The sequence below is a fragment of the Rhincodon typus genome, chromosome 32 (assembly GCF_021869965.1).
Source record: "Rhincodon typus isolate 14 chromosome 32, sRhiTyp1.1, whole genome shotgun sequence".
Lineage (NCBI taxonomy): Eukaryota > Metazoa > Chordata > Chondrichthyes > Orectolobiformes > Rhincodontidae > Rhincodon > Rhincodon typus.
Window position 1 is genome coordinate 11,471,478 of NC_063363.1, and position 25,612 is coordinate 11,497,089.

Below are 25,612 nucleotides of genomic sequence, written 5' to 3' on the forward strand. Positions count from 1 at the left end.
TGGTATAAACTGCTGCCAGTCTCAGTCTTCAGAAGCTTGTTGTTTCATGTGGCTCAGGTGTTTGTTATCACCTTGAATAGTACCCAAAATTCCAATCCTTATTTGGGTCAGAAGAAAGGTAACTCCCTACGGAGGGAGCTTCGAACTGTTGGTTTTCACTGCAAATTGTAAATCTCAATTAAAAGTTAAAGTCACCATAGTTCCACTGGACCACAGGACTACTGTCTCATTAGAGAAAGATGACATGGTTTAACGTGAGGGACTCCACACCTCTGGTGAGGGAAGAGGTTGAAAAGGAGAATGCTTCATGGTCGTCTCAGCTGATGTGGGAACTGAACACTCAATTTGGCCTTGGTCTACATTGCAAACCAGCCATCCAGCCAACTGAGCTAACCAATTCTCACCCGTTAAACAAACTAGTGTCACTATAAATGCCTGGAATTAACCAACAGTAAGCTGACAACCATTAACGTGCAGGATACTGGTGTGGGCTTTATGGATTAAACAGAGTTGATTATACAGGTTTCATCCACAGTGAATGCATCTGGGTAAGAAGCTCTATGACTCGAGTATTACTACTCCACAGGCTGGGACTAACAATTCAGAGAGTGCAAGTTCGAAACGCAACATCGCAGTTTGAAAATTTGAATTCACTTTCAATCCAGAAATGAAAAGTCAGCATTAATAAAAATGACCACGAGCTGTTAGATTGTCAAAGAATTTGCAAGCAGTGAGTACTGGTGATGGATTGCCAAATTCATTTAAGACGAATCTTGGCTTGCAATTTTCATGGAAAAAAAAGAGTTATGTCGTGGTAAAGAGAGACAGTTTGCCCAAGCTTTTCATTTGGCATCGATCAACACAAACACAAGAATGCCAAATTTCAAATGATCACAACAGTTTATAATACAGAAGGAAAGAGTGGCTATTGTTTGCCAGGTCAACTCCAATTGGCTGAGGCATTGTCACAGAGAAGCCAATGGGGAAGTATATGTTCCCTGACTTCCTGCGTAATTCAGAGAAGTCGCAATATATTAATGAGATAAATAGGTTCATACATTAAATAGAGTTATGTAATAAATAGGTGGGAAAAAAATAGATATATAGGCTGATCCTGGGTTACAAACAGTTTCCGCTCCTGACTACATTTATAAGTCGGTTCATACACAAGTGACAACTCTGTACAGGACAATATAAAATAGCTATTCTTAACTATGTGCAAATGTTCACATCAGATCCTTAAAATTAATATGGGATCACATCTGTAAGTCAGAGCATTTGTAAGTCAGAAGTTCATAAATCTAGGACTGCTTGTATATAATAAATAGACTTAAGTAATAAACAGATTTGTCTAATAAATATCACAAAACATTAAAGTAACAAATAGCACAATACATTGAAATAACAAACAGATTTATGTAGTTCAATCCCAATACATAACAGATTAAAATGCCAGAATCCCAAAAAACAAGAGACAGACCAGACACACTCAATTATCATGACTAGGAATCATTACCATCTGAGTGCACAGAGAACATCAATCAGTGATATTAAGTAAAATTACTGTCCAGTCCTACGTTGCCCCATTTTTGACGTGATAAGAGGATAAAAATAGTCTTTATCCAGGGCAGATATGAAGATGCCAGCTAGAAGCAGCACCCACAGTAGGCAGAAGTGCAAATGACTCAGGATTCTTGCCTCCAAATGCTACCCAGTGACCCCTGCAAGGAAATTGGGATGCTAGTTTAAAACAGGTTCGACCTCAGCAATAACATACCTCCCATTCCACAGTAAACTACCTCTAATGTGCAGGGTCACATGTGGAAAACGCCCTCTTAGGTGTTGGAGAATCACTTTCTAAGTATTCATTTTGCAACATGATTGTTCGTAGTCATAGAGTCATTCAGCACGGAAACAGACCCTTCGGTCCAACCAGTCCATGCTGAACATAATCCCAACTAAACTAGTCCCACATCCCTCCAAACCTTTCCTATTCATGTACTTATCCAACTGTCTCTTAAACGTTACAACTGTACCCACATCACACTTCCTCCGGAAGTTTATTCCACACACAAACCACCCTCTGTGTAAAAAATTTGCTCCTCAGGGAACTAAAGGGGTTGTGATAAAGCAAACAGGAGGGTAAACATTTGTCTTAAAAACATCAAACATCCTCATGGAAATAACTTCCTTGTGGTAGATCCTTCAAAGGATAGAGAGAAACTAGACCCAGTTCAAGCCAAACACTCACCTGTAAAGCAGAGAGAGCCACTGCCCCACAGAGGCAGAAGAGGGGGTAGATTGGAAATAAGAAACGCTCCTCTTTGTGAGGTTGAGTGAAGAATATCAGAATCCAGATATACATGGGTGAAAGGGTCAGCCAGTAGGGACGGCCAAGGTTGTGCACTGTAACAAGAAAAACAGTCAACGATCTGACAAAAACAAAATGGCACAATGTCAGACACAGCAACATGCAGGAAACCATTGACAGGTGAAAATGGTTTTCCCAGCATAAAGCTTTTTAAGGTAATTTCATGCAACAATCTTCCAGTTTTACACAAAGTTGCAGTCCTACCTCATTGTAAGACATAAGGCATACGCCCCTAGAGCAACCTTTTGCATAACTAGCTTTTTTAATAAGGTGGGAGAAAGTAACTGAAAAATACAATTCATCTGACATGCATTAATGCCAATCATAATGTTTTGTCCAATCTTTGCAAGGTGTTGCATTGATTTATTAACAGTTACACAGTGTGGATTCCAGGATTACATTGTACTTTTATAACGTACTCAATTTTATATTCTTTCCTAATTGGAATTTCTCTCAATTAGCATATAGTTATATATTTTGCTGAAATAATACTGCAGCAAGCAAGCAGTTAATCAATGGGGCAGACTCCATTGATACATTCAAATACAAGTTAGATAGATTTCTTTCAACAAATCACACTTTGGAATACAATATCAGAGTAATTTGAGACGTCAAATGTGGCAATTGTAGAATGACTGGGAGGAACAAGCGTCAATTGAGGCTTGCTCGATAACACTCTGGCCTCTGTGCTGCAAGGAGCCAGATTCAAGACCTATTCCAAGACTTCTGCAGAAAAAAACAATCAATGTTGACACTCAATTGCAATACTGAGAGAGTGCTGCATTGTCATTGCCATCTTTAGGATTAGACATTAACCATGACCCGCTTGCCCTCACAAGTGGACACTAAAGATCCCATCATCTGTATCAACCCTATTTCTCAATCTCCTTTATGTCCATATTGGTGTGGGGATTATGGAGGCCATGGAGTTCAAAGGGTGAGGGCTTGAGGGACTAACAGTCTTTAATACAACCTGGAAAAATTCCTAGAGAACCAAGCTGGGCCATCTATCCAGCCTGTCTCTGCATTCAAATACCTCTGTGGCTGCATTTGAACTGCTTCTGGGATTAGTGGCATTGACTCAATCTCTCTCCCCTCCCTGCTCCCATGGACAAAAATAAGGAAGCTTTCTGACTCAAGCTTCTTGCCTTGTTAATAAAATCTGGCTCATCATGCACATCTCCTGCTCTTTTATTCAACAAAGTTTCTCGTAAAATGGGCCGGAATGACCATTAGATGGCTCATTTCCAAAGCGATTTTAAGCACTTTTTTTAATTGATTCATGGAATGTGATGGTCTGTAATGGTGGGATTTGAACACATGTCCTAGAGCATTAGCCTGGGCCTCTGGATTATTAGTCCAGTGACAATACATCTCTGGCATCGTCTACCCCCTCTTGCTTATCAAGACAGGTTTATGGATCAGTAAAATGATATGGCTGGTGAACCTACAGAGTAAATCTAAGGGAAAGAACAGAGCACACAAGTATTGGAACTCAGTGCAATGTAGTTAACTTCAAGCTGACATTAAAAAGACAAGTTAATTATGAAATGATTCAAGCTGAAGCCACTCTACAGTTCGAGCTCATGACACAGATTGAAAAATAATTTCAACATTTTAACCTTAAACAGAAGGAAAACAAACAACCATCTAACAGTTGAGAGTGCTCTTGGATTTACATTGATGGATCTTGTTTACAGCATGTAAAGAGGTCACTTTGGAACAGAAAAATACACAAGTACCAATTTACTAAATGTCAGGAAGGTGAAGTTGGGTTTGAAAGGATGAAGCCAGGCATTATGCTGCACTTTACTGACAGAGTGTAGGCAATGTACCCATTAGCTTCTAATGCTGCTTAATATCAAAGCCCTCTTTAAGACCTCCAATTACGTGTGAAAGGATCGGAAGAAAATCACGACACTGTCAGAATCGGTTATTCTTTGGTAATCTCGAGGAAACTAGAACTCTTTGCACTGCAAGTAAAATTACTTGAATACTGCATACAATTTTCATCTCCTTATGTTAAGAGGGGTATACTTGCTTCAGAGTATAATCAGAGAAGGTTCTACTTGTTGATTCCTGAAATGAAGTATTTGTCTTATGAAGAAAAGCTGAGCAGGTTGGATGGAGAGGAAAAGAACGAAAATTGGAGTTATTGAGTTTCAGGAGATTCAATAAGTTGGATGATGAGAGGATGTTGCTTCCTTCTAGGTGAATCTGGAATTGGAGGCCTTGTTTTAGGATAAAGGTTCCCAACTAAGAAAAAGATGAAGAGGAATTTCTTCTCTCAGAAGGTTAGGAGTCTTTGGAATTCACTAACCTGAGACCTGCACCTTTAACATATTCAACAATGCTGTGCCAATTAGATGAGTTCAGTGTGTTCTTTTTTATCTGGAATGAATACATGTTGCTTCACCAAGAGCGTTTTGAATCTTTGGAATCCTCAACCCCAGACCTCGTGGGGATGTTCAGTCATTGAATACATTCAAGACAGAAATCGATTGACTTAAGGAAACAAGCAGGCAAGAAAGTAGATTGCATAGGATATGCAGGTAAGAAACAGGCCATTCATCCCAAGAATTTCATGCCAGTGGTTGTATTCCACTCAAGTCTCCTCTCATCTTTCTTCATTTAAATCTCCCAGTGTAATTTAATTATATGTTCTATTTCCTTCATCTCGTATATCTCATTCTCCTTTAAAAGTATCAATTATATTGATATCAACAATCAGTGAACTTAGGTAGAGGATTAGCCATGTTCATGAGAGGATATTTAGCCTACTCTTGCCCTAATGCCCATGTTCTTACATTTGCAGAGTTGTACGAACTATTTACAGCATTAATTCAGCAAATAGTTCCTTCATTTGCACGTTAAATTTACATTTGATATCACACACTGAATCAAAGCAAATCTATAGAACCCGATTTTGTGTAGACCCACAATGGGTGATATAACATGTCAGTATTTTGAAGTCAAGGAATGAAAAAAAGAAATATTTTCTGCAGTTAAATACAATGACTTGTCAACACTGAGAATTATTCATACATTTTCCACTCTCCACATTTAAAGATGACTTCTTCAGATTTTTTTTTGAGTAAGTGCATTTTCAATCATTTAAAGATTGCTTTCCTAAGCGGAATCTGTGAACCTATTCCAGATGGGATGTGCTAAAATAATTCAACTACAGAAGGGTATATATAAACCAATAGTGCTCTCTAGTGGCTTTCCCTTCTGGAAATCATATTTTTAAGTCCTTCTCTTTGTCTTGTTACGAACTGTATAAATAAAAGTCAACAAAGGCAGCAGGAATTTAAAGGAAGTAATCTCCATTTCAAATTGATTAGTAAACACCCTTAGCTTGGGTAATGGATAGATCAGATGTCCAGCATACATTTTAGCTTTTTATTGGAAATCTTAATTAAGCAGCATGCATCTTTGGTTGTTTGCAATAGGTACAGTACAGACCGTACTCAGACAGCTCATGCTGCAAGACCCAAAACAAAACATCCACTGTTAAACTGAGTCTGCAAGAGGACGGTATTTGCTGAATAATCCCAAGCGTGCACTAACAACAGATTTAAGATAATCAGTCAAACTTGTACTGTGCCTCATGTACGCATGCCAGAAGTGACATTCATTCATATGAAAGGACCCAATCACGGCAAACAAGAGAAATGTGTTCAATTCAATCCTTGTGCCTTCTTTGAATTTCCAACAACCTGGAAAGCCTATAGTTCTCCAAGTGAGCTTTCTTTACATGAAAGCTTTGACAATGAAACACAAATGTTTGTAGCACAGAAAGAGACTGGCTGGCTTGTTCACAGCTTGTGGCATCAGTAAGTACTACTTTAAAATGGGAGGGATAAGTATGGGCATCTGATATCCAGACCCGTTCCCTAATCTTATGTTCGCATATATACCTCCCAGCAAAGGGGACTATTAGCTAGCTGTAAAACCATGACTGTTTTCACCTCTCTCTCAGCAAGGGAAGCAATCAATTGTGGCACCTTAAATACTAGCTGCTCCAAACTAAATCATGACATTGTTCTTTACAGAATCATAGAAGTATTACAGTGTAGAACAAGGCCATTCAGCCCATCATTTTTTTCACCAGCTCTCCAAATGAGGCATTTTGCTTCGTCCCATTCTCCCACCTTCTCCATGTAACCTTGAACATTCTTCCTTTTCAAATAACCAATTCCCTTCTGAATGCCATGAATGAGCATGTTAATTTTTAGAGACTGTTAATTTTGACCAGTTGATATCAGTGCATTTGGTTTTTATTGTTTGCTGACTGTGCAAGCTTTTAAGCATGAAGAGGGTAGAAGCTAAATCCAGTTCTTTCCCTCTAGTCCTCCTTCTACACTCATCTAATTAGTAGATGAGCCCAAGAAACACTCCTCACCCACATTTAAACACCACTTCATCCTGTGAATTACTCAGACAAACAACAAGATCAACAGGTGGGAAGGTTTTATTCTTCTCGAGACAGCCCCAACAAAAAAAAACTGTTGGCGAAGTAACCATAAAGGTCATCATCCTTCCTGAAATCAGGAACAGAATGGGGAAACAAAATGAAAGACATTTCTGATGGATGATGGAGCAGTATTATTCATAGAAACACAGAAAATAGCAACAGGAGTAGGCCATTTGGCCCTTTGAGCCTGCTCTGCTATTCAATATGACTATGGCTGATCATCCAACTCAGTCCCCTGTTCCCACTGTCATCCCATGTCCTTTGATCCCTTTAGCCCTAAGAACTACATTTAACTCCTTCTTGAAAACAAAGTTTCACTTGAGTTTTCGTAAATACACAAGAAGCAGACTTCTTCAAACACATTATTGCCAAAAGGTAAAGGATTGTAAAGAATAACAGACAAAGTTCTGGCTGCAACCATGTTAGGGTTTGGCAACTTTGTGTCAACGCACCAGCTCCTCTGTACAGTTCATGTAGACAGACGAATTTCGCGCTGCCACTGGGCACATCAACTTGCCCGACAACTTGCTGGAACTGTTACCTAACTCCTACATGACCAAATCCACCCCAATCATTGGCCTGCACTTTATTCGCTACAACCTACCGCTGGCTGTGAGAGTATGTAACCGACAGTGATGGGCAAGACCTCAACTTGTTATCAACTTTTCCCACCAGCAATGCCAAATGGATGGAGGATGTAGATATTTTCAAGGCATCTCTGAAATTCCCACATTTTGTGAACCCCACCCCCAAATCCCTCAGTGACACCCCGTAGCCATTTGTGACATATTGTCATGCAGAGGTATTTTGCATCACATTGAATGAAGAGTGTTATTTAAGTTTTAATGAAGTTTACAGTAAAATATTAATTCAGAAGCCTTTAAAATTAGAGAATATACCAGCAATGCTAACAAGATGCAAGGCAACATTTAAGGCAATAACAAAGTGTTCCATAACTCGGAGCAAATTACTGCAGGTGCTGGAACCTGTACTGAAAGCAAAAAATGCTAGAAATCGCAACAGGTCAGGAAGCATCTGTAGAGAGAAAGCAAGCTAAAGTTTTGAGTCTAGATGTGACGTCAGAGCTCTGATGAAGAGTCATCGAGACTCAAAACATTAGCTTGCTTTCTCTCCATGGATGCTGCCTGATCTGCTGTGATCTCCAGCACTTTTTGTTCTCAGTAGTTCCATAACCATCCTGTCAAGTTATGTCATGTTTTATAAAGGTTTAAGAAATAACATTGATTTGAGCCTGATCAATTAAGACAGCCCAGTTCAGCTTCAGACAAATTAAGAAAAGAGAAGCACAGAGTATCACAATTTTCTTCGAGTGTCCTGAGATTGGTGAGTCCCTTACCATTAAACCTTTGCAGTAAGAACTCCATGAGGGCAGTTAGAGGCAGAGCACAGAGAGCCAAAGCAAAAGCCACGTTGAAATTCAAGAATCCATTGATGAAATAGAATGACCATGGCTCAGTACCTGGAAAGATGGTAAAATTGAGAATAAAGCTGTTAATAAAAGACACAGTTCTCACAACTCAATGGAACGAACTCCACAGTAAATCATACCATGACCTTCAATTTTGCATTTCTCTTTCACTGCTACATTGTCCACTTATAACACTTCAAAAGTACTTCATTGGCTATAAAGCATTCGCAGGGCATGAAAGTTCCAAATAAATGCAAGTCTTTCTTTACATGTATGATATTTACAGGCTAATTTTTGTCAAGAATCATGCCAATTAGCTACAGTTTCTACTTATATCTGTGCCAAGCTCATTCATCAAGAGGGAGCTTTACTTAATAAAGAAAGAAGTTGCATTTATATAATAAAAAAAGACTAGTGATGGGAAATAGAATTAGACTAGTTAGGTGATTGATAGTATGTACTCAATGGGCTGAAGGGCCTCTCCCTGCTGATATACTCTACGACTCTAATATGTTTCAGAGCTCATGATGCTGCAAGGCACTCCACAGCCATCAAATTGCTTATTCAATGTAGTTACTGTTGATATGTAGGCAGAAACAGCAGTTAAAATATACAGTACTACCCCACAAACAGCAATGAAATAAATAACCAAGTAATCTCTGTTAATGATGTTAGATGAGGGACAAATGAGGCACACTGCAAGGATTTTCCTCACTTTTCATCCAATTGTGATGGGGATTTTTGAAATTCATCAAAGCAATTTAACATCATATTTGAAACTTAGATAGTTTGATTTTAAACAAACATTTGTACCTGCTCTGCACCGAAGTCATTTTTTTTTAAATGAAGAGGATCTGTACTTATGAATTAATCAATACACCAACTTTCAACATTTGTGTAAGACTTTGAGCAAGATACTCATTATCATTTAGAAACCTGTATTTTTATAACCATGTGGGTACTTTAAGGTACATTTGTGCGAGTTGAGCAGCAGATCACAATCAGCTATAGAAAATACAGAAAACTGCAAACTGGATTGTTGGATCAATCATTTCTCACTTATTGAATTTGAAGTCCAATCATTATATCATTGAGAACTGTCACTATACACCAAGGTTGTCTGCCTCAGAGTCAATGCATTCTCTTCCCTTGTGCTCCATTTCTATCAAAATCTGTCAGCACACAGATTGGATCAAGAATCCACTCCCTCAAACACAGATACTGACACTAATATGGCAATGATCCCAGTGGGAAGTCTAATGTGAGGAGTCCCCACCAAGTAGACAGAAGCTGCAATCAGAGACAGAAACAGTCACTTGTTGAAGTCACACCTCAGTCCATTTGATAAGCTGCCAGACTAAAGGAGGCAGGCAGGTAGGTTGGGGCTTCCATTAGATAAAAATATTTCAGGTGTTTTCAGGCAGCAAAATAAGCAGAGGGAACCATGCAAAGGATGGCATTGAATACACAAGAATGAGAGTGCAATAAGTTAATGCTGAAGGGGCAACTCATAGTAATTGGGGCAATCATTGATAATAAAGGAGTAGGAGAAAGAATAACGGGGTGGGGGTGCAGCGGAGAAGGAAAAAAAATGCAGCATTAATTGGGTGGGGGAGGGGAGGCAAATGCCCCAGTTTGTGGGCCGAAAAGACAACAAAGAATGAGCAGCAACTTGAATAGGGTTAGAGGGTGATAAGAACATCAAGGCTGTATTGGCACTGTACAGGGAAAAGACTGGAACTGAGGTGGTAAGATGTGGGAGAAATCGTTGAGGTACCTACAGGGGAGGTGAATCTGTTTGGGCAGGTACAAATCCAAATGATACTTTCCTTTTTTTCAAATAACATCAAAAGGTGATCCATTATGCTGCGTGAAAGTGATAATCTATAATACAGCACATTGTGGGGATCTTCCTTTGGGGGAAATGGCCTCAAGAAATGAGCCTTCAACATCTGGATTTCCTCTTTCACAGGCAGTTTCCTCATGCCCCTCACGCCAATATCAGTGAAGGAATGTTGAGAACATTTAAAGTTAAGGAGTTAAGTTGCAAATCCTGTGGTTTATACTCAACATCAATGTTGAGGTGTCATCTTTTTAGGATGATCTCGTCAGGAAGCCGTTGGTCAGCTAAATTCTAAGATGGCATGAATGAGGTAGTAAGTAAAGGTTGACAGAGATTTTAAACAACATTACAACAATCTGGAATTTGACAATCCAAAATTCCTTCCACTCTGGAGAATTTTAAGACCTCTAAACATCATCCCTTTTCATGCTTCTGATGTGATAATCTTATGATGATTTCAAATGGATCCTGAGAGATCATTGCTCGCCCCCTATTTAGCTGCTAACCTCTCACAAACATCACTACAAAAATGTTTCTCTTAATCATACTCCTCTCAAGCTGCAATGACTGGATGGGAGTTTATTTTCAGTGACAAAGACCTTTATTCTGAGCAAGTTAGTCAAGTGAGTCACTGATGTCTCACTGCACTGTGAATTCCTCGCTTACTTTCCCACATGAGAATCCAAGGTAATTTTTTTTTTGCTAGGATGTTGCCACGTCTGGAAAAATGCAGCTTGGACAAACTGGGATTGTTCATGGAACAGAGGGAAAATTTGATTGAGATGTACAAAACTGAGAGGAGCCAAAAAGGATGGTGTATGGGATGGGGCTATTTACCTGAGCAGAGAAGTCAGTGATGAGGGGCCTAGATTTTAAGCCTTTTATAGAAAGACTAGAAGACAGATGAGGAATTTCTTTTTTTCACCCTGAGGGTTGTAAGGATCTGGAACTCACTGGCCGAAAGGGTTGTGGGATCAGAAACCCTCGATTCATTTAAACAATGATATTAACCACCAATGCTGCAACTTGCAGGACTACGGACAAAATGCTGGAAAGGGGAAATAGGCTGTGTGTGTGTGTGTGTGTGTGTGTGTGTGTGTGTGGTGTGTGTGTGTGGTGTGTGTGTGTGGGGGGTGGAGAGTTGTTTTCAGCTCTGACAGACACAAATAGGCCAAGTAGCCTCTTTTGGTACCATAAACATTCTACAATTCTATGAACAAAAACAGAAGTTGCTGGAAAAGCTCAGCAGCATCTGTGAAGAAAAATCAGAGTTAACGTTTCGGGTCCGGTGACCCTTCCTCAGAACAATTCTATGAATTTGAAGTGAAAACAGAAACTACTGTTGTCCCAAAGAATATAATTTTTCTCTCTTTCTAATGCTGCATGACCTTTTGTTGTGCTTTCGGTTGGTTGTCTGGGTTGTTTTGGTCAAACCCTTCGTGATTGCTCTCCTGACTTCTCCACCAACAGCACAAGACTGCTGTAGCGTGTTTTACCCATATGATTCATCACAGTAACACTTCTCTGGCAGCAATTTCCCCAGCCTGCAACCTCCACTATCCAGAAGGGTAAGAGCTAAAGGTGCTTGGTGACACCAACACCTGCAGCTTCCTTACTGTCTCCGCCCACAATATCACATAGCACCCTGGCTTGAACAGATACTACCTTTCGTGTAGTGCCACTGGTCAACATTTGCATCTTTCTACCCAACAATGTTGTAAGCCAGTCAAAATTCAATTCAATATCACCCTCTCAAAGCTTTCTGGGAGTAGTCAATAAATGCTGGCCTTGCCAGCAACATCTATACCCAAATATACATGTTCAAAAACATTTTCTAAAGTTAAATAACCACAAAAGTGTTATAATTCCATGCAAATATTTAACTTAATACCAATTAACATTTTGACAAGTTGAGGTAGAAGTAGAAAAGAATGGGCTGAAATTCAGAAACAAGACAAAGAATTCATTGCAACACACTCACTATGCTAATTTTCTTTTTGAGGTGCTTCCAAGCTAGTGAAAGACAGCATAAGGGATGATGTGAGACCCACGTTCCCCACCACTATACTGTCCTCCAAATACAACAACACTCAGCTTAGAGTTACCCTTAATATACCAGCATGATGTTTCCATTTTCACCTCTTCCTATGATGCCAAGTAATGCTCCTATATATCAGCGATGAATTTTAACTGTCTGTAATAAAATTTAAATAATCTTCAATCACTTCACTGTGTTGCATGAAGGTTTCGGTTTTTGTTATTCCCAAGTTACAGATCCAGGAGTATCTTTAAAAAAATATTTTGTGACTGTTAATTTTATAAGAATTTAGCTTTATCAGATTTGGGTCATTACAAGGAGGTTTTTAACTCTCACAAAGAGTAATGCAATAAATTTCTATCTAGGCCCATGAAGGCAGAAGCATAACAAGTATTTTAAGAGACAATTGTTTGGGAATGACTGACTATAGGTTTCATAGTTGGGTGAATGTCCTCTCTCATCAGTAATGGTTTAGTGATTCTTTCAATGCCAACATTTTTGGCTTCTGCACAAGTGCAGTGTACTTGCACAACTGGGATCTTTTGATGAGTCAACAAGGTGACATCTTTTGGAAATTAGGGTGATACTTCATTAATTTTGCTATTAAAAAAAACTTATGAAAATACAGACCTGAATGGACCAAGAAAACAGTACATTAAGTATAAAAACACAAGGAATGACAGTCATTTTAACGGAGCTGTCACAGGAATTCCTGGTTTTAAATTTACATTGAAGTACAGGCAGATCACCAATCATTTCACAGGATAGGCGGCAAGCTCAACCCAAGAGTTGGTTGGGGTTCCTAAGAAGTTGTAAGGGCCTCAAGCACGAACTCCATTTCTCTCTTCACAGATGCTGCCAGACAGGCTGAGTTTGTCCAGCGCATTCTGTTTTGATTTCGAGAGTTGGTTGGTTTGCTGGCTTTGTTTACTCTCTGTTCTTTATTAATTGCTTTTTATACTGATTCAACTGCAATTGTGCTGTTCACAACTCATCCAGACAACTTTTGTTTCTTTGCTCGTCTCATTACTGCTCACTTTAGCTTTCTACCATGAGTCTTTTTTTCAAATTTTAAAAATGTACTTTATTCATTTGAAAAAAAAACATTTATATACATACATAGTCACTAGAGCAGTATAATTTTGTACAGAAAGAGAAACAAATTGCTGGAAAAGCTCAGCAGAACTGGCAGCATCTGTGGAGAGAAATCAGAGTGAACGTTTCAGGTCCAGTGACCTTTCCTCAGAACTGATCCTGATTCTGTACAGTCTTTGCATGTGGAGTACATACAAACCAAAGGCTTTCCTTAATTATGCAAGATACTATTTACATATATCTGAGGCACTGGAAGGGTCCGATAACTGAATGGTCCCCCCTTGTACTTTGGCAGAAAGACCTCAGACAGTAGTCCTTCCCCACTGTGCCTTGGCGGTGGGTGCCCCAAGCTTTACTGCATCCTGGACCTTGGAATGTGCCAGTCTACGTCACTTGGTCAGCGTCAACTCCTTGTACTGGAAGGCCAACAAGTTTTGGGTAGACCAAAGAGCATCTTTCACTGAGTTGATGGTCCTCCAGGCGCAGCTGGTATTTGTCTCAGTTGGCGTCTCGGGGAACAGCTTTGTACCATATAGAAATGCAATAATGCACATGGCGGGGAAGCATGCATGTTTTTGAACTACCTTTCAGTGATAGAGAAAGGATAGGCAGGACTGTGGGAAACCCTAGAGTGAGAGGTGAATAGGGCCCTGGAGCCAGAGGGGTAAGGGTGAAAATATGAGCCCAGGACCTGGGAGGGGGTAGAGCAAGGAGGGCACAGGAGCTGGGAAGCTCTGTCCTCCTTTGTCTCCCTTCCACGCTCCCCTGGATCTCTCCCCACCGATCCCTCCATTCCCAATCTTTTCCTCCACACTCCAGCCGCATTCTGCCTCCACCCCGAAATCCGTGCATGCACAATTTAAAGTGGCGCATGTGCTGGTGTTGGCAAGCACGGTCATTAGTATAATCTCCCCTGCCCTCCACTATAGCATAGATATTCCCTCTTGCTCTCCTTCCCACCCTCTCCCATACCCTTCCATTTGCTCAAAATTTATTCCATCCCTTAACCTTGATTGGTTCAAATGGAAGGTCGCACACCTGAAACGTTGATGATTTCCCTCTCTATACAGATACTGGGGGAGGCAATGGCTAGTGGCATTATCACTGGATGGTTAATCCAGAGACCCAGATAGTGTTCTGGGGACCCGGGTTCAAATCCTGCCACGGCAGATGGTGGAATTCGAATTCAATAAAATATTTGGAATTAAGAGTCTAATGATGACTATGAATCCATTGTTGACTGTCAGGAAAAACCCATCTGGTTCACTATTGCCCTTTAGAGAAGGAAACTGCCATCTTTACCTGGTCTTGCCTACATGTGACTCCAGACCCACTGCAATATTGATCTACAACATGGATCATAACTGCCCTCTGGGCAATTAAGGATGGGCAATAAATGCTGCTTAGCCAGTGACACCCACATCCCATGAATGAATAAAGGAAAACACAACTGCCTGACAAGATGCAAATTTCCAGCATTTTTCTTCTTTTATCTCAATCCGAGTTATAAAGCAGAAAAACTAGGAACCAAAATCTATTTTTAATCGCCATCCTCACACTCAACTCAAAATAAAGCCCTTGCTGGAAAAGGTGCAAGAGTTTGTATTGTGCTCACACGTTTGTATGGAGCAGATAAATTTTATTTTAAAATTTATTTTATTTTAAAATTTATCTTCATTAAGCTGACAAAAACAAATCAAATTAGGAGCAGTTTCCATTTATGCATTTGCAACAATTGAGCTCAATGACTCAACATTTTTCTGACTACTGTACACTGACAAACAAGAGAGGGGTGCAACTAGGCCTGAAACGTCAGCTTTCCTGCTCCTCTGATGCTGCTTGGCCTGCTGTGTTCATCCAGCTCTACACCTTGTTATCTCAGGAAATGTTGTTAGTAAAGATGAGATTTGAGGGTTTTTTTTTAAAACATGTGCTGAGCTGTAGCTTTTAAATAATACAGACAATAGCAATAAAACAAAAGAAACAGAAATATAAAAACTGAAATAACTGCTAGACGCTGTAAATCAGAAACAAAAACAGAAATTGGTGATAAAGCTCAGCAGGTCTGGCAGCACCTGTGGAGAGAAATCAGTTCACGTTTCGGGTTGAGTGACCCTTCCTCAGATGGAAATGTAACATTTGTGAAACGATGTTCTCCCATTGAAGCTGGGAGTTGTCACACATTAAAATGGGTTAATAGAATCGCTGTAAAATTGAAGCCTTTGGAAGGGTTTGTTATTGATACTGACTGCTGTTAATCCCAGCGAGTGGAAGACAAACAGCAGCAGAAAGACCCCAGCTTCCTGCACCTGGCAAAGGGACATTTGTTTGCTCTTGGGACCTGCACACTCTCACTGTCCTCAGCAAACTCCCACTCGCCCTGCCTGGGGGTTGATATTGAGGGATAGGGAGCCAGGAGAGTGAAGCTCAAAGATTTGCAACCAAAAGATCCCTGCTATCTCCATTTAAAAGCCAGCCAGAGGAGATCCTTGGGAAAACTGACGATGGCTTTTAGTTGCGTTTATCTTGTTCTTACCCTTCTGATACTTTGAAGATCACGTAAAATCATAAATTCATACCCAAAAGGGGTCACATAGCTCACCTCACCTATGGCTGCTCCCAAACTGTGGTCCACTTATCCCATAGTAAGCTCCCACAAACAGCATTACATAAATGGCCAATTAAACTGTAATTATGTTGACTGAAGGATAAATGTTGGTTAGAACACAGGGAGAGGGGCCCTCTTGTGATGCAACGGTAGCGTCCTACCAATGGACCGAGAGATTCGGGTTCAAGTCCAACCCGCTCCAGAGGTGTGTAATAACATCTCTGAACAGGTTGATTACAAAAATAGGTAGAACATTGGGAGAACTCTCCTGCTCATCTTTGAATGCCACCACCTCAGAAGACAGAAAGAATCTTAGCTTAATACCTCTTCTGTAGACAGCATCTCTAACAGTCCAATGCTTCCTTTAGTAATGCATTGAAATGTCACTTGAGGATATGTGCTCTGAAGTGGGGCTTGAATGTGCAATGTTCTGTATCAGAAGTGAATGTGTTACCACTGAGCCAATGCTGACACCATCTAAGCAAAAAGAAAAATAATACGTTTCCCAGGGCGAAAATGACTATCATGAGGGGGCATAATTTTAAGGTGATTGGAGGAAGGTATAGGGGAGATATCAGAGGTAGTTTTTTTACACAGAGGGTGGTGGGTGCGTGGAATGCGCTGCCGGTAGTGGTAGTAGAGTCAGATACATTAGGGACATTTAAGTGACTCTTGGATAGGCACATAGATGATAGTAAAATGTAGGGAATGCAGGGTAGTTTGATCTTAAAGTAGGATAATAAGTCGGCACAACATCATGGGCCAAAGGGCCTGTACTGTGCTGTACTGTTCTATGTTCTATGTAATGCTATTTAAGTGTTACCTCATTGATTTGATTTTGGTATGGATTTATCTTTAGTTAAAGAACAGCTAAAAAGAGACAGTGCAAGGTCAAGGATGCAGTTTCTTCTTGCTTCAGATAATCTGAAGACAAGGTTAATGTCTCTTCCTCAAATTCATAGGATTTCAATCAGGCTGTTCACCTTTTCAGCCAGACTGTTTTTACCAAAGTCCAGAACTGTATAAATAATGTCATGGTACAGGCAATTTCTCTTCTGCTCCTGGTAACGGCATAGTCAATGGCATAGGCAAGAATAAGTCGCAGTGAGAATGGAGCCCTGATATAGTAAAGCTAGAAAGCTTGCTCCCAATATGAATTTGGCTATTTGTACGGGCATAAAGTACTTTAATGAATAAAGAGGATCTCTGTAACAATGCATAGGGACTGTAGTAGGAACTTTGGTCACTGTCTATTCAGTTAAAAACAAACATTCTTCAATCAGTGTAGGTGACCTATCGTGCCTTGTGGCCTTGACACCATTTGACTCTCTCCTCCTGGAGTGTAAATGTTCTTGAGCTTAGCCCCATATTTTTCCAAAAGTTTCCCATTTTTACTCTCCTATCCTGGACAATTTTCCTCAACACTGGTCTTTGCAAACTGGTTGGGTCACCATTATTTCTTCACTGGCTTCTCTCAGAATATTTAATGCCCCATCCATTTTTAATGATCTCTTCTTTGACATATAGTCTCTAAATATTTTTAGCTTCATCAGTTATTGCTTGGATCTGTGTATGTCTGTTCCACGGTAGAGCTGGACTTTTGTTTGCAGCGGATAAGAGTAGGCATCACAAAAGCAAATGCTTAGAGGCCCATGCTGTAAATTTAATCTGTTTTGGATCACTTGACTTTGAAAGAAAAACCCTGGTACCACTTTTGGTAAATAACTTCAGCAGTCAATGCTGTTAATAGCTTAAATTGCAAGTGCAAACGATTGTGCCTTCTTCAGTGTTCTCCACTTGCTTTTCCATTTTTTAAAGCTCCTTTATGTGCGCAGCGTCCCTCATCACAAACATGTCACTTCATACCTTTTTGACTCCAAAGTTCCACATCTTGCAAGTGGATGGGAGCAGCTTCAGTCTCTCCTCCCAATTGTAAATTAAATTTAGCCCTTCCTCACAATAATGCGTGAAGCACAAATTGGTTCACATGCAACAAGCCTCACATTGATAATGATTTGGCTGTTCCTTGACTTAATGAGGAGAAGGTATTATTCATAAACAGATAAAGGATGAGGAAATTAGCTGCTGCTCACACATATGCAGATTCAAGCAGGAACTGATGAGGCTAGGAATATTTAGTTACTATATATGAAAGAAGAGAGCATTAGAAATAGATGGGGCATTCAATATTCTAAGAAAAACTAGGGAAGAAATAATGGCGACTAGACCATTCTGTGAAGTCCTGTGTTTGGGAAAATTATTTCCCATGAAAATGGGAAACTTTTGAAAAATATTGGGCTAAGCTAAAGAACATTGTAGAGCAGTTAGTCTTATTTTAGTTAGCTCAGTTGCTAGTTTGCAATGCAAAGATAATACCAACAACATGGGTTCAATTCCTACACCCACTGAGATTACCATAAAAGACTGTCCCTTCTCAACTTCTCCCCTTGCCCAAGGTGTGGTGACCCTTCGGTTAAACCATCACCAGTTGTCTCTCTCTCTCACTCTCCCTCTAATAAGACAGCAGCCCTATGGTGTGGTATGATTTTACTTTTGCTTACTTTATTTACTGGTTAACCAGAAAAATCTAAAGTAACTGAGTGAATGACAGTAGTTCTGCCTTTTAAGGCAGAAGAGTTGGATTCTGGTCCCATTCTCGTCTTCGATTGCTGCAACTAGCTGAAGTGTTAGCTCAGAATATTGGATTGACGTCTGGTGAGGGTACTCACTGTGAAAGTAATGTTCCCATCATTATGAGTACAGTGGGACTCTTAGCTGAAGCCCAGGAAAAGGTACACGGAAGATGAAAGGAAAAAAAGACAAATGGTTCACCACCTTGGCTACTACCTCCTAATAAGTGACTCAAGAATCTCATATGAGTTAGGAACTGCCCTAGGGAAGAACACAAGGAAATAGAGTGCATAATGCAAGTTAAGTTACTAAATAGTTGGTCATTAATTAAACAGAGCTGGTTGGCTGGACTCGTTATGCTCGACTAACAGCAACCTCTGAAGAAATACAAAAGGTTAGGAAAGGAAAACATAGTCAACGTGATTCACATTTAATGAGTTTGTACTTGTTGAGGTTACCACAGAAGATACTTCAAGTAATGAAAAAAGCACACAGAATTAGGAAGATGTGACCTAGAAGTTAGAAATGTGGTTGAAGATCAGATCAAAAGGATAATTTATTTGGCTGTGGTTCTATTGGTGTCTGGTCAACAATCATCCTGCTACCAACATCAAAAATAGTTTCAGAAATTGTTCAAGCAGCTCAACAGATCTGGCAGCATCTATGGAGAGAAAGCAGAGTTAATGTTTAGAATCCAGTGACCCTTGCTTTAGAACTGTTCAGCTGTTCAATTATGAACAGTTACTGGATTTGAAACATTAACTCTGCTTTCTCTCCATGGATGCTGCCTGACCTGCTGAGTTTCTCCAGCAATTTCTGTTTTTGTTTTAGACTCCCAGCATCTTCAGTTCCTTACTTTAAAGTACTTTTAATCAACTTGTTCAGAATTGCTATCATACACCTCTGGAGCAGGTGGGACTTGAACCCAGGCATCCAGTTTCAGAGGTAGGGCCACTACCACCGCATCATAAAACTCTGCTCCATTGTTACCTACTTTTCAAATCAAACTGTTCAGACATGTCATTACACACCTCTGGAGAAGGCGAGACTTGAACCTGGTTCTCCTCTAATTCTGAGACACTCTCGGTTTTACTTGGCAGTTCCAGGAGCAGGGGAATCCATATCGGTGTTTTTGACTGGGTTAAGATGACTGGCAGAGGTATGCGACTTTGGTTTAACCCTTAATGAGATGCTGAGGGACCGTTTGGTATGTGGGATTAATGATGTGACCATGAAAAAGCACCTACTAGATAAAACCCAACTGGACTTTGAACAGGCACTACAACTGGCTTTGTCATTAGAAAATGCAACAAATGGAGCATATGAGTTACAGGGTATGCAGACGGAAGTGGACACCCTCAAAAATCCAACTGAGCTAGGGGAACACCACTTGAGTGAAGGCAATAGCCTAACTCAGGACATATCCTGATCAGAGGGACTCTAGGTCAGTCCACAGCAAAACCCCAAAACAAAGCCAAGCCTCGGTCAAACGGTTTAAAAGTTTCTTCAGAATCCAGGCCAGCAAATCATTTTAGTTGCTGCCAGTATGTAGACTCGAGACAGCAACAGAGTCCCACTAAACTTAAATTGAGTAAGAGAACTTGTAGGCCGGTATCCGGGAGAGTACACACCCTGGAAAGTCCACCTAAGCCTGATTTGGAACATCTCGGTGAAATGGCATCAGGAACACCAATGCTGGACACAAAACTTCGCTAAGCAAGAGAGACAGTTTACTTCTGGGGACAAAGTTTGGTGTAGGAACCTTGGGAATGGCCCTGCATGGGTAAGGGGCATGGTCAACATGAGGCCAGGTCCAGTGAGGTATAAAGCTGGAGTAGGTGCGATGGACCTGAACAAGCATGCGGAACATATGAGAGCTGCAAACTCGCAAATGGTGGGGGAGTGGGGGTAAAAGTGCCCGACTCCTTGACTGCCTTTGCCACTGTTCTGGAGGCAATGGGATCTCCCTCTTCATCAAGCGTTGAAGTTACCTCGGAATCTGAGATGATCACAGCCGATGTCGCTGCCTCAACACCTTTGCTGCCTGAAGAGGAGCATGAATTACTTCCGAGATGCTCCAGGCGCAAGAGGCGAGCAACTGCGCATTACGTGCCACCCATATCAGAGGCAGAGCCAGAGGAACCTGACCCAGTGCGAAACAAAAAAGAACCGGCCTATGTGTTCGGATTCAGAGTGGGAGGGATGTAGCAATTGTAACGAGGTCAGCCAGGTGGAGTTCATAGAATATGAACTCCCTAATTTGGGCTGTTTAATCTGATCCAATTAAGGAGCCCTGGCTGACACATATAAACAGGAGTGTCAGACATCCTGTTCGCTCGGAGAGCTGGCTGCAAGGGAGTTGGATCAGTGTCAAGGACTCTCCACCTGTAAATAAAGCATGACTTGGTGATGGGATACCAATCTCAGTGGAGTTATTTCAATACATTCACATCTTGTATAAATATAGCTCCACTTTACTGAGATGAAACACAGTGTAACTTTGGGTTATGCACTGTATAATAGGTGGGTGGGAATGATGAGAAAATAATCCTGTCGAGGGCTATAGATAACAGCATAATCGTGAAGATGGAACCATTCACTGTTCTTCCAACTGTGAACTGCATTTATTTTTAACAACACTGACTCCCACACCGTTTATATATAACAGTAATATTTTTAATCATACAATAAGCCTGACATTATAGCTATCTGCAGAAACCAAACTTTCCTTTCCTGGAAACAGGCATCAAAACAGGGCATTAGCGGCCAAGAATCTATACTCATGGCCCCGTCTTGTGTCCCAGTTGGTTAACATTGTAACCAGCTGGACCACACAATTCCAGAAAGCCGCAACAGATCTATTCCTTGCCACTTATTAGTCCAAACCAAATGCAATCTGGTCCTGCTGGATATGAGCATGGATTTCTTCAATATCTGAGGAATTGCAATTGGCACAGGTCATTGTACAATCAGCAGCAAACGTCCTCATTCTTAACCTTCTCATGGACAGAAGGTCATTGATGAAGCAGATAAAGATACAGTCATAAATCACGGAAACATAACCTTTGGTCCAATCATCCATACCAATCAGGCGTCCCAAACTAAACTAGTCCCACTTGCCTGCATTTGGCCCATAGGGACAGCATGGTGGGCTCAATGGTTAGCACTGCTGCCTCTCAGTGCCAGGTCTGGGCTCAATTCCAGCCTTGGGCGACTGTCTGTGTGGAGTTTGCATGTACGCCCCATGTCTGTTTGGGTTTCCTCCCACAGTCCAAAGATGTGCAAGGCAGGTGGATTGGCCAGGCTAAATTACCCTAGGGTTCAGGAATGTGTAGGTTCGGTGGGTTAGCCATGGGAAATGCAGGGCTGCAGGGATGGGGTAGGGGGTTGGTTCTGGGTGCGATGCTCTTCAGAGGGTCAGTGTAGACTTATTGGGCCGAATGGCCTGTCTCCACACTGTAGGGATTCTATTAAAAAAAATCAACTAAATCTTTCCAATTCACCTGCCTGTTCAAATGTCTTTTGAATGTAGTAACTGCACCTGCATGTTAGGTATCGGACACTAACCTGAGGAAATCCTGCAGTGTGACCCACAACCATCTTCCTTTGTGCTACATTTGACTCCAACAAGCAGAGAACTTTCCCTCAATTTCCATTGACCACAGTTTTGCTGGGTCTCCTTGATGCCACATTTGGTTGAATCCTGTCTTGATGTCACATGCAGTTACTCTCACCTCACCTCTCGAGATCAGATCGTTTATCTATTTTTGGACTAAGAGCAAAATACGATGAGGAGCTAAGTGACTTTGGTGGAACCCAAACTGAGCAACAGTGAGCAGGTTATTGGTAAGAAGTGCTAACCACAGATAGCACTAACAGCAGTACCACCCATACCTTTGCTGATGTTTGAGTGTAGACTAACAAGGCAGTAATGAATCAGATTGGAGTTGCGCCATTTTTCTTTTGCACAGGATTTAATGGCAATTTTCAACATGTTAGCTCGATACTGGTGTTGTAGCTGTGCTGGAATATCTTGGCTAAGGGTGCAGCCACTTCAGGAGAACACAACAGCCAACATGAGATAACAAGGTGTAGAGCTGGATGAACACAGCAGGACAAGCAGCATCAGAGGAGCAGGAAAGCTGACGTTTCAGGTCTGGACCCTTCAATAGCCAACATGTCGTCAGGAGCCAAAGCTTTTACAGTATCAAATGCCTTCGCTGTATCTTGACAGGGGTCTGTTTGATTAGTTGGCTGGGCAGCTGGTTTGCAATGCAGAGTGATGCCAACAATATTCCTGCACTTGCAGAGGTTACCATGAAACACCCTCCTTCTCAACCTCTCCCGTTGCCGGAGGCATGGTGACCCTCAGGTTAAACCACCCCCTGTCGTCTCTCTCTCTAATGGGAGAGGAACCCCATGGTCAGGTAAGACAAAGATATCATATAGGAGTGAACGGAATGGCTGAGGTTTAGCCTCTGTGATGCTGAGGGTCTTGGAGAAATCCAAGATGGATAATCCACTCAGAAATTCTGGCTGAAGATAGTTGCAAATGCTTTACCCTCATATTTTGTGATTCACTGCGCTTCCTTCACTGTTGAGGGTAGGGATGTTTGTGGATCCTCCTTCTCCAATTAGTTATAGTCATACAGCACAGAAACACCCCCTTCAGTTCAACTCATCCACACCAACCAGATTTCCCAAACTGAGCTAGTCCCATTTTCCTGCATTTGGCCAATATCCCTCTAAACTTTTTCTATTTATACATCTGTCCAAATGTCTTTTAAATGTTCTAACTGTACCTCAATCCACCACTTCTTCTGGAAGTTCATTCCACTTATGAACCACCCTCTGTGTGAAAAAGTTGCCTCTTAGGCTCACCTTTTCTATGCCCCTTGTGATTTATAATTCTCTATAAGGTCACCCTCAACCTTCTATCCTATGCTGAAAAAAAAATTCCCAGCCTATCCAGCCTCTCTTTATAACTTAAACTCTCCAGTCCTTTGAACATCCTCATAAATCTTTTCTGCTGCCTCGCCAACTGAATAAGATCCTTCCTTTGGCAGGGTGACCATAACCGTACACAGCACCCCAAGACTGGCCTTACCAACTTTCTGTACAACAGCAACCTGACATCCTAACTCCTATACTCTATGGTCTGAGCGATGAAGGCAAGCGTGCCAAATGCCTTCTCTACCAAGCTGTCTGCCTGTTAATTAATCATTCACCACCTTTCCTGAGTGGGTTTGGGACAGTGCAAAGTTTTGATTTTACCAATTGCAGGATTGTTTAACCCTGTCTATCACATGCTGTATCCACGGTTTAACGTGAGTACAGTCCTTCATCAGTTTGACATGTCATTTTTAGATATTCTTGGTGCTGCTCCTGCCCAGCCCTCTTGTGCTCGTCATTGAATCAATTTGATCCTCTGGTTTGATGGTGATGGTCAAGTAAAGGATATACAGAGTTATGATTTTAAAGATCATGATCTGATGTTTCTAATGACAGCCCACAGCATTGCATGGATTCCCGTGTTGTTTGGTCTGTTTTGAGCTGGTCTTATTTAGCATGGTGGTAGTGTCCCACAGCACAATGGATGGTACATTCAATGTGAAGACACTTTGACAAGAACCGTGCAGGGATTACTTGTATCCATACTGAATTTCACAGATGCGGCTGTGGCAGACGAGGATGAGATCAAAGAGGATTCTTCTTGTTGGCTCCTTCACATTGCACTACAGGTCCTTTCTAGCAGAAATGTCCTCAGGTGAGAAAGACCAGCTCAGTCAGCAGTGGTGATGCCATGCAACTCATGGTGTTTTACCTAGAAATTCCCCTACCCAGAGTACATTGTATAATTCTGCCACACTCACTGCTGCTTCCAGGTGGCATTCAACGTGAAGCAGGACTGATGCCTCACCTGAGGTAAGGGGCAGTTGGTGGTATTTAGCAAGAGGTTTTTTTGCCCACGTTAGACCTGATGCTGTGAGACTTCATGGGGTATGGAATCAAACTTAAGAGCCAAATTGATTCATTCCAGTGTGATATCAAGAAACAACTCGAGGCATTGGATACTGCAAATGCTATAGGCCCGAACAACATCTTGGCTATTGTACTGAAGAAATATTTCCTGTGCTTCAGAAATAGTCTGCTTTCGGCAAGCTGGTCCAGCACAGCTACGACATTAGTATCTGGCCAACTATGTGGAACATTGCCCAGATATGTCCTGTACAAAACAAGAAATCAGGGCAAATCCAGTCTGGTGAATTTCTGCCCTGTCAGTCTTCTCTCAAAATGTCAGCAAAGAGATGAAAGATTATTAGAAGTTGGAAAGTACAGCAGAATTACAGTTGATGAATGCCATTATAAGCTATTCTTCTGGTGCGAACACCAACTGAGTTAGGTCATGGGCATATAATCATACTCGGGTAACTATAACTTTCTGCTTACAATATAGCCAGTGCTGTTCGTATTAAATGTCTCATTGCAGAAAATAGGTTTCCTTTGCCTTTGTGTACCCAGGCAGGCCCATACCTGCCCAGACGTGATGAAAACAACATCAGGCAGAGAACAAACTGCAACACAAACACCAACTACGTCAACAATACAAGACCCTTGACAATGATCTAACAGGCCTCTGACACTCTCTTTGTCAAGTTTTCTTCACTTTAAATTGTAGCTTATGCTCCCATTTAAAGGCTTTGCTTTGAGGCAACTAAAACTTTAATTGGTGCCTGTGCTAATTAGCATACAATGAAGGTGAGCAAACCAGACATCAAATTATATATCATTAAAGAAAATAAGAACACAAGTAGTTGTTGGTTCAACTAGGACACATTTCTCACAATATTAAACCCAGTCTTTGGAGAAGATATAGAGCAAAGCTTTGAACAAAAACAAAGTTGCTGGAAAAGCTACATGACTAAATGTTCTGAGGAAGGGTCACCAGACCCGAAACGTTAACTCTATTTTCTCCCTTACAGATGCTGCCAGACCTGCTGAGCTTTTCCAGCAACTTTGTTTTTGTTCTTGATTTACAGCATCTGCAGTTCTTTTGGTTTATATAGAGCAAAGCTTTTCTTGCTGTCCACTTAAAGACTAAATCAAAATCCGGAGATAA

General features: G+C 41.1%; 1 protein-coding gene across 2 annotated transcripts in view; it reads right to left on the bottom strand.

Annotated features, from left to right (window-relative positions):
- Positions 1–1,502: 1,502 nt before the first annotated feature.
- alg9 (ALG9 alpha-1,2-mannosyltransferase) overlaps positions 1,503–25,612 on the bottom strand; it is a 60,777-nt gene continuing 36,667 nt past the window's right edge. The window contains exons 9-11 of one of the 2 annotated variants that reach the window (XM_048615543.1): positions 8,206–8,328; positions 2,252–2,406; positions 1,503–1,721 (exon numbers count right to left, since the gene is read on the bottom strand). In XM_048615543.1, the coding sequence (XP_048471500.1) occupies positions 1,686–1,721; positions 2,252–2,406; positions 8,206–8,328 (314 nt within the window). In that variant the 3' untranslated portion in view covers positions 1,503–1,685. The remainder of the gene's footprint in view (positions 1,722–2,251; positions 2,407–8,205; positions 8,329–25,612) is intronic. The other variant, XM_048615542.1, reaches the window with a different exon arrangement.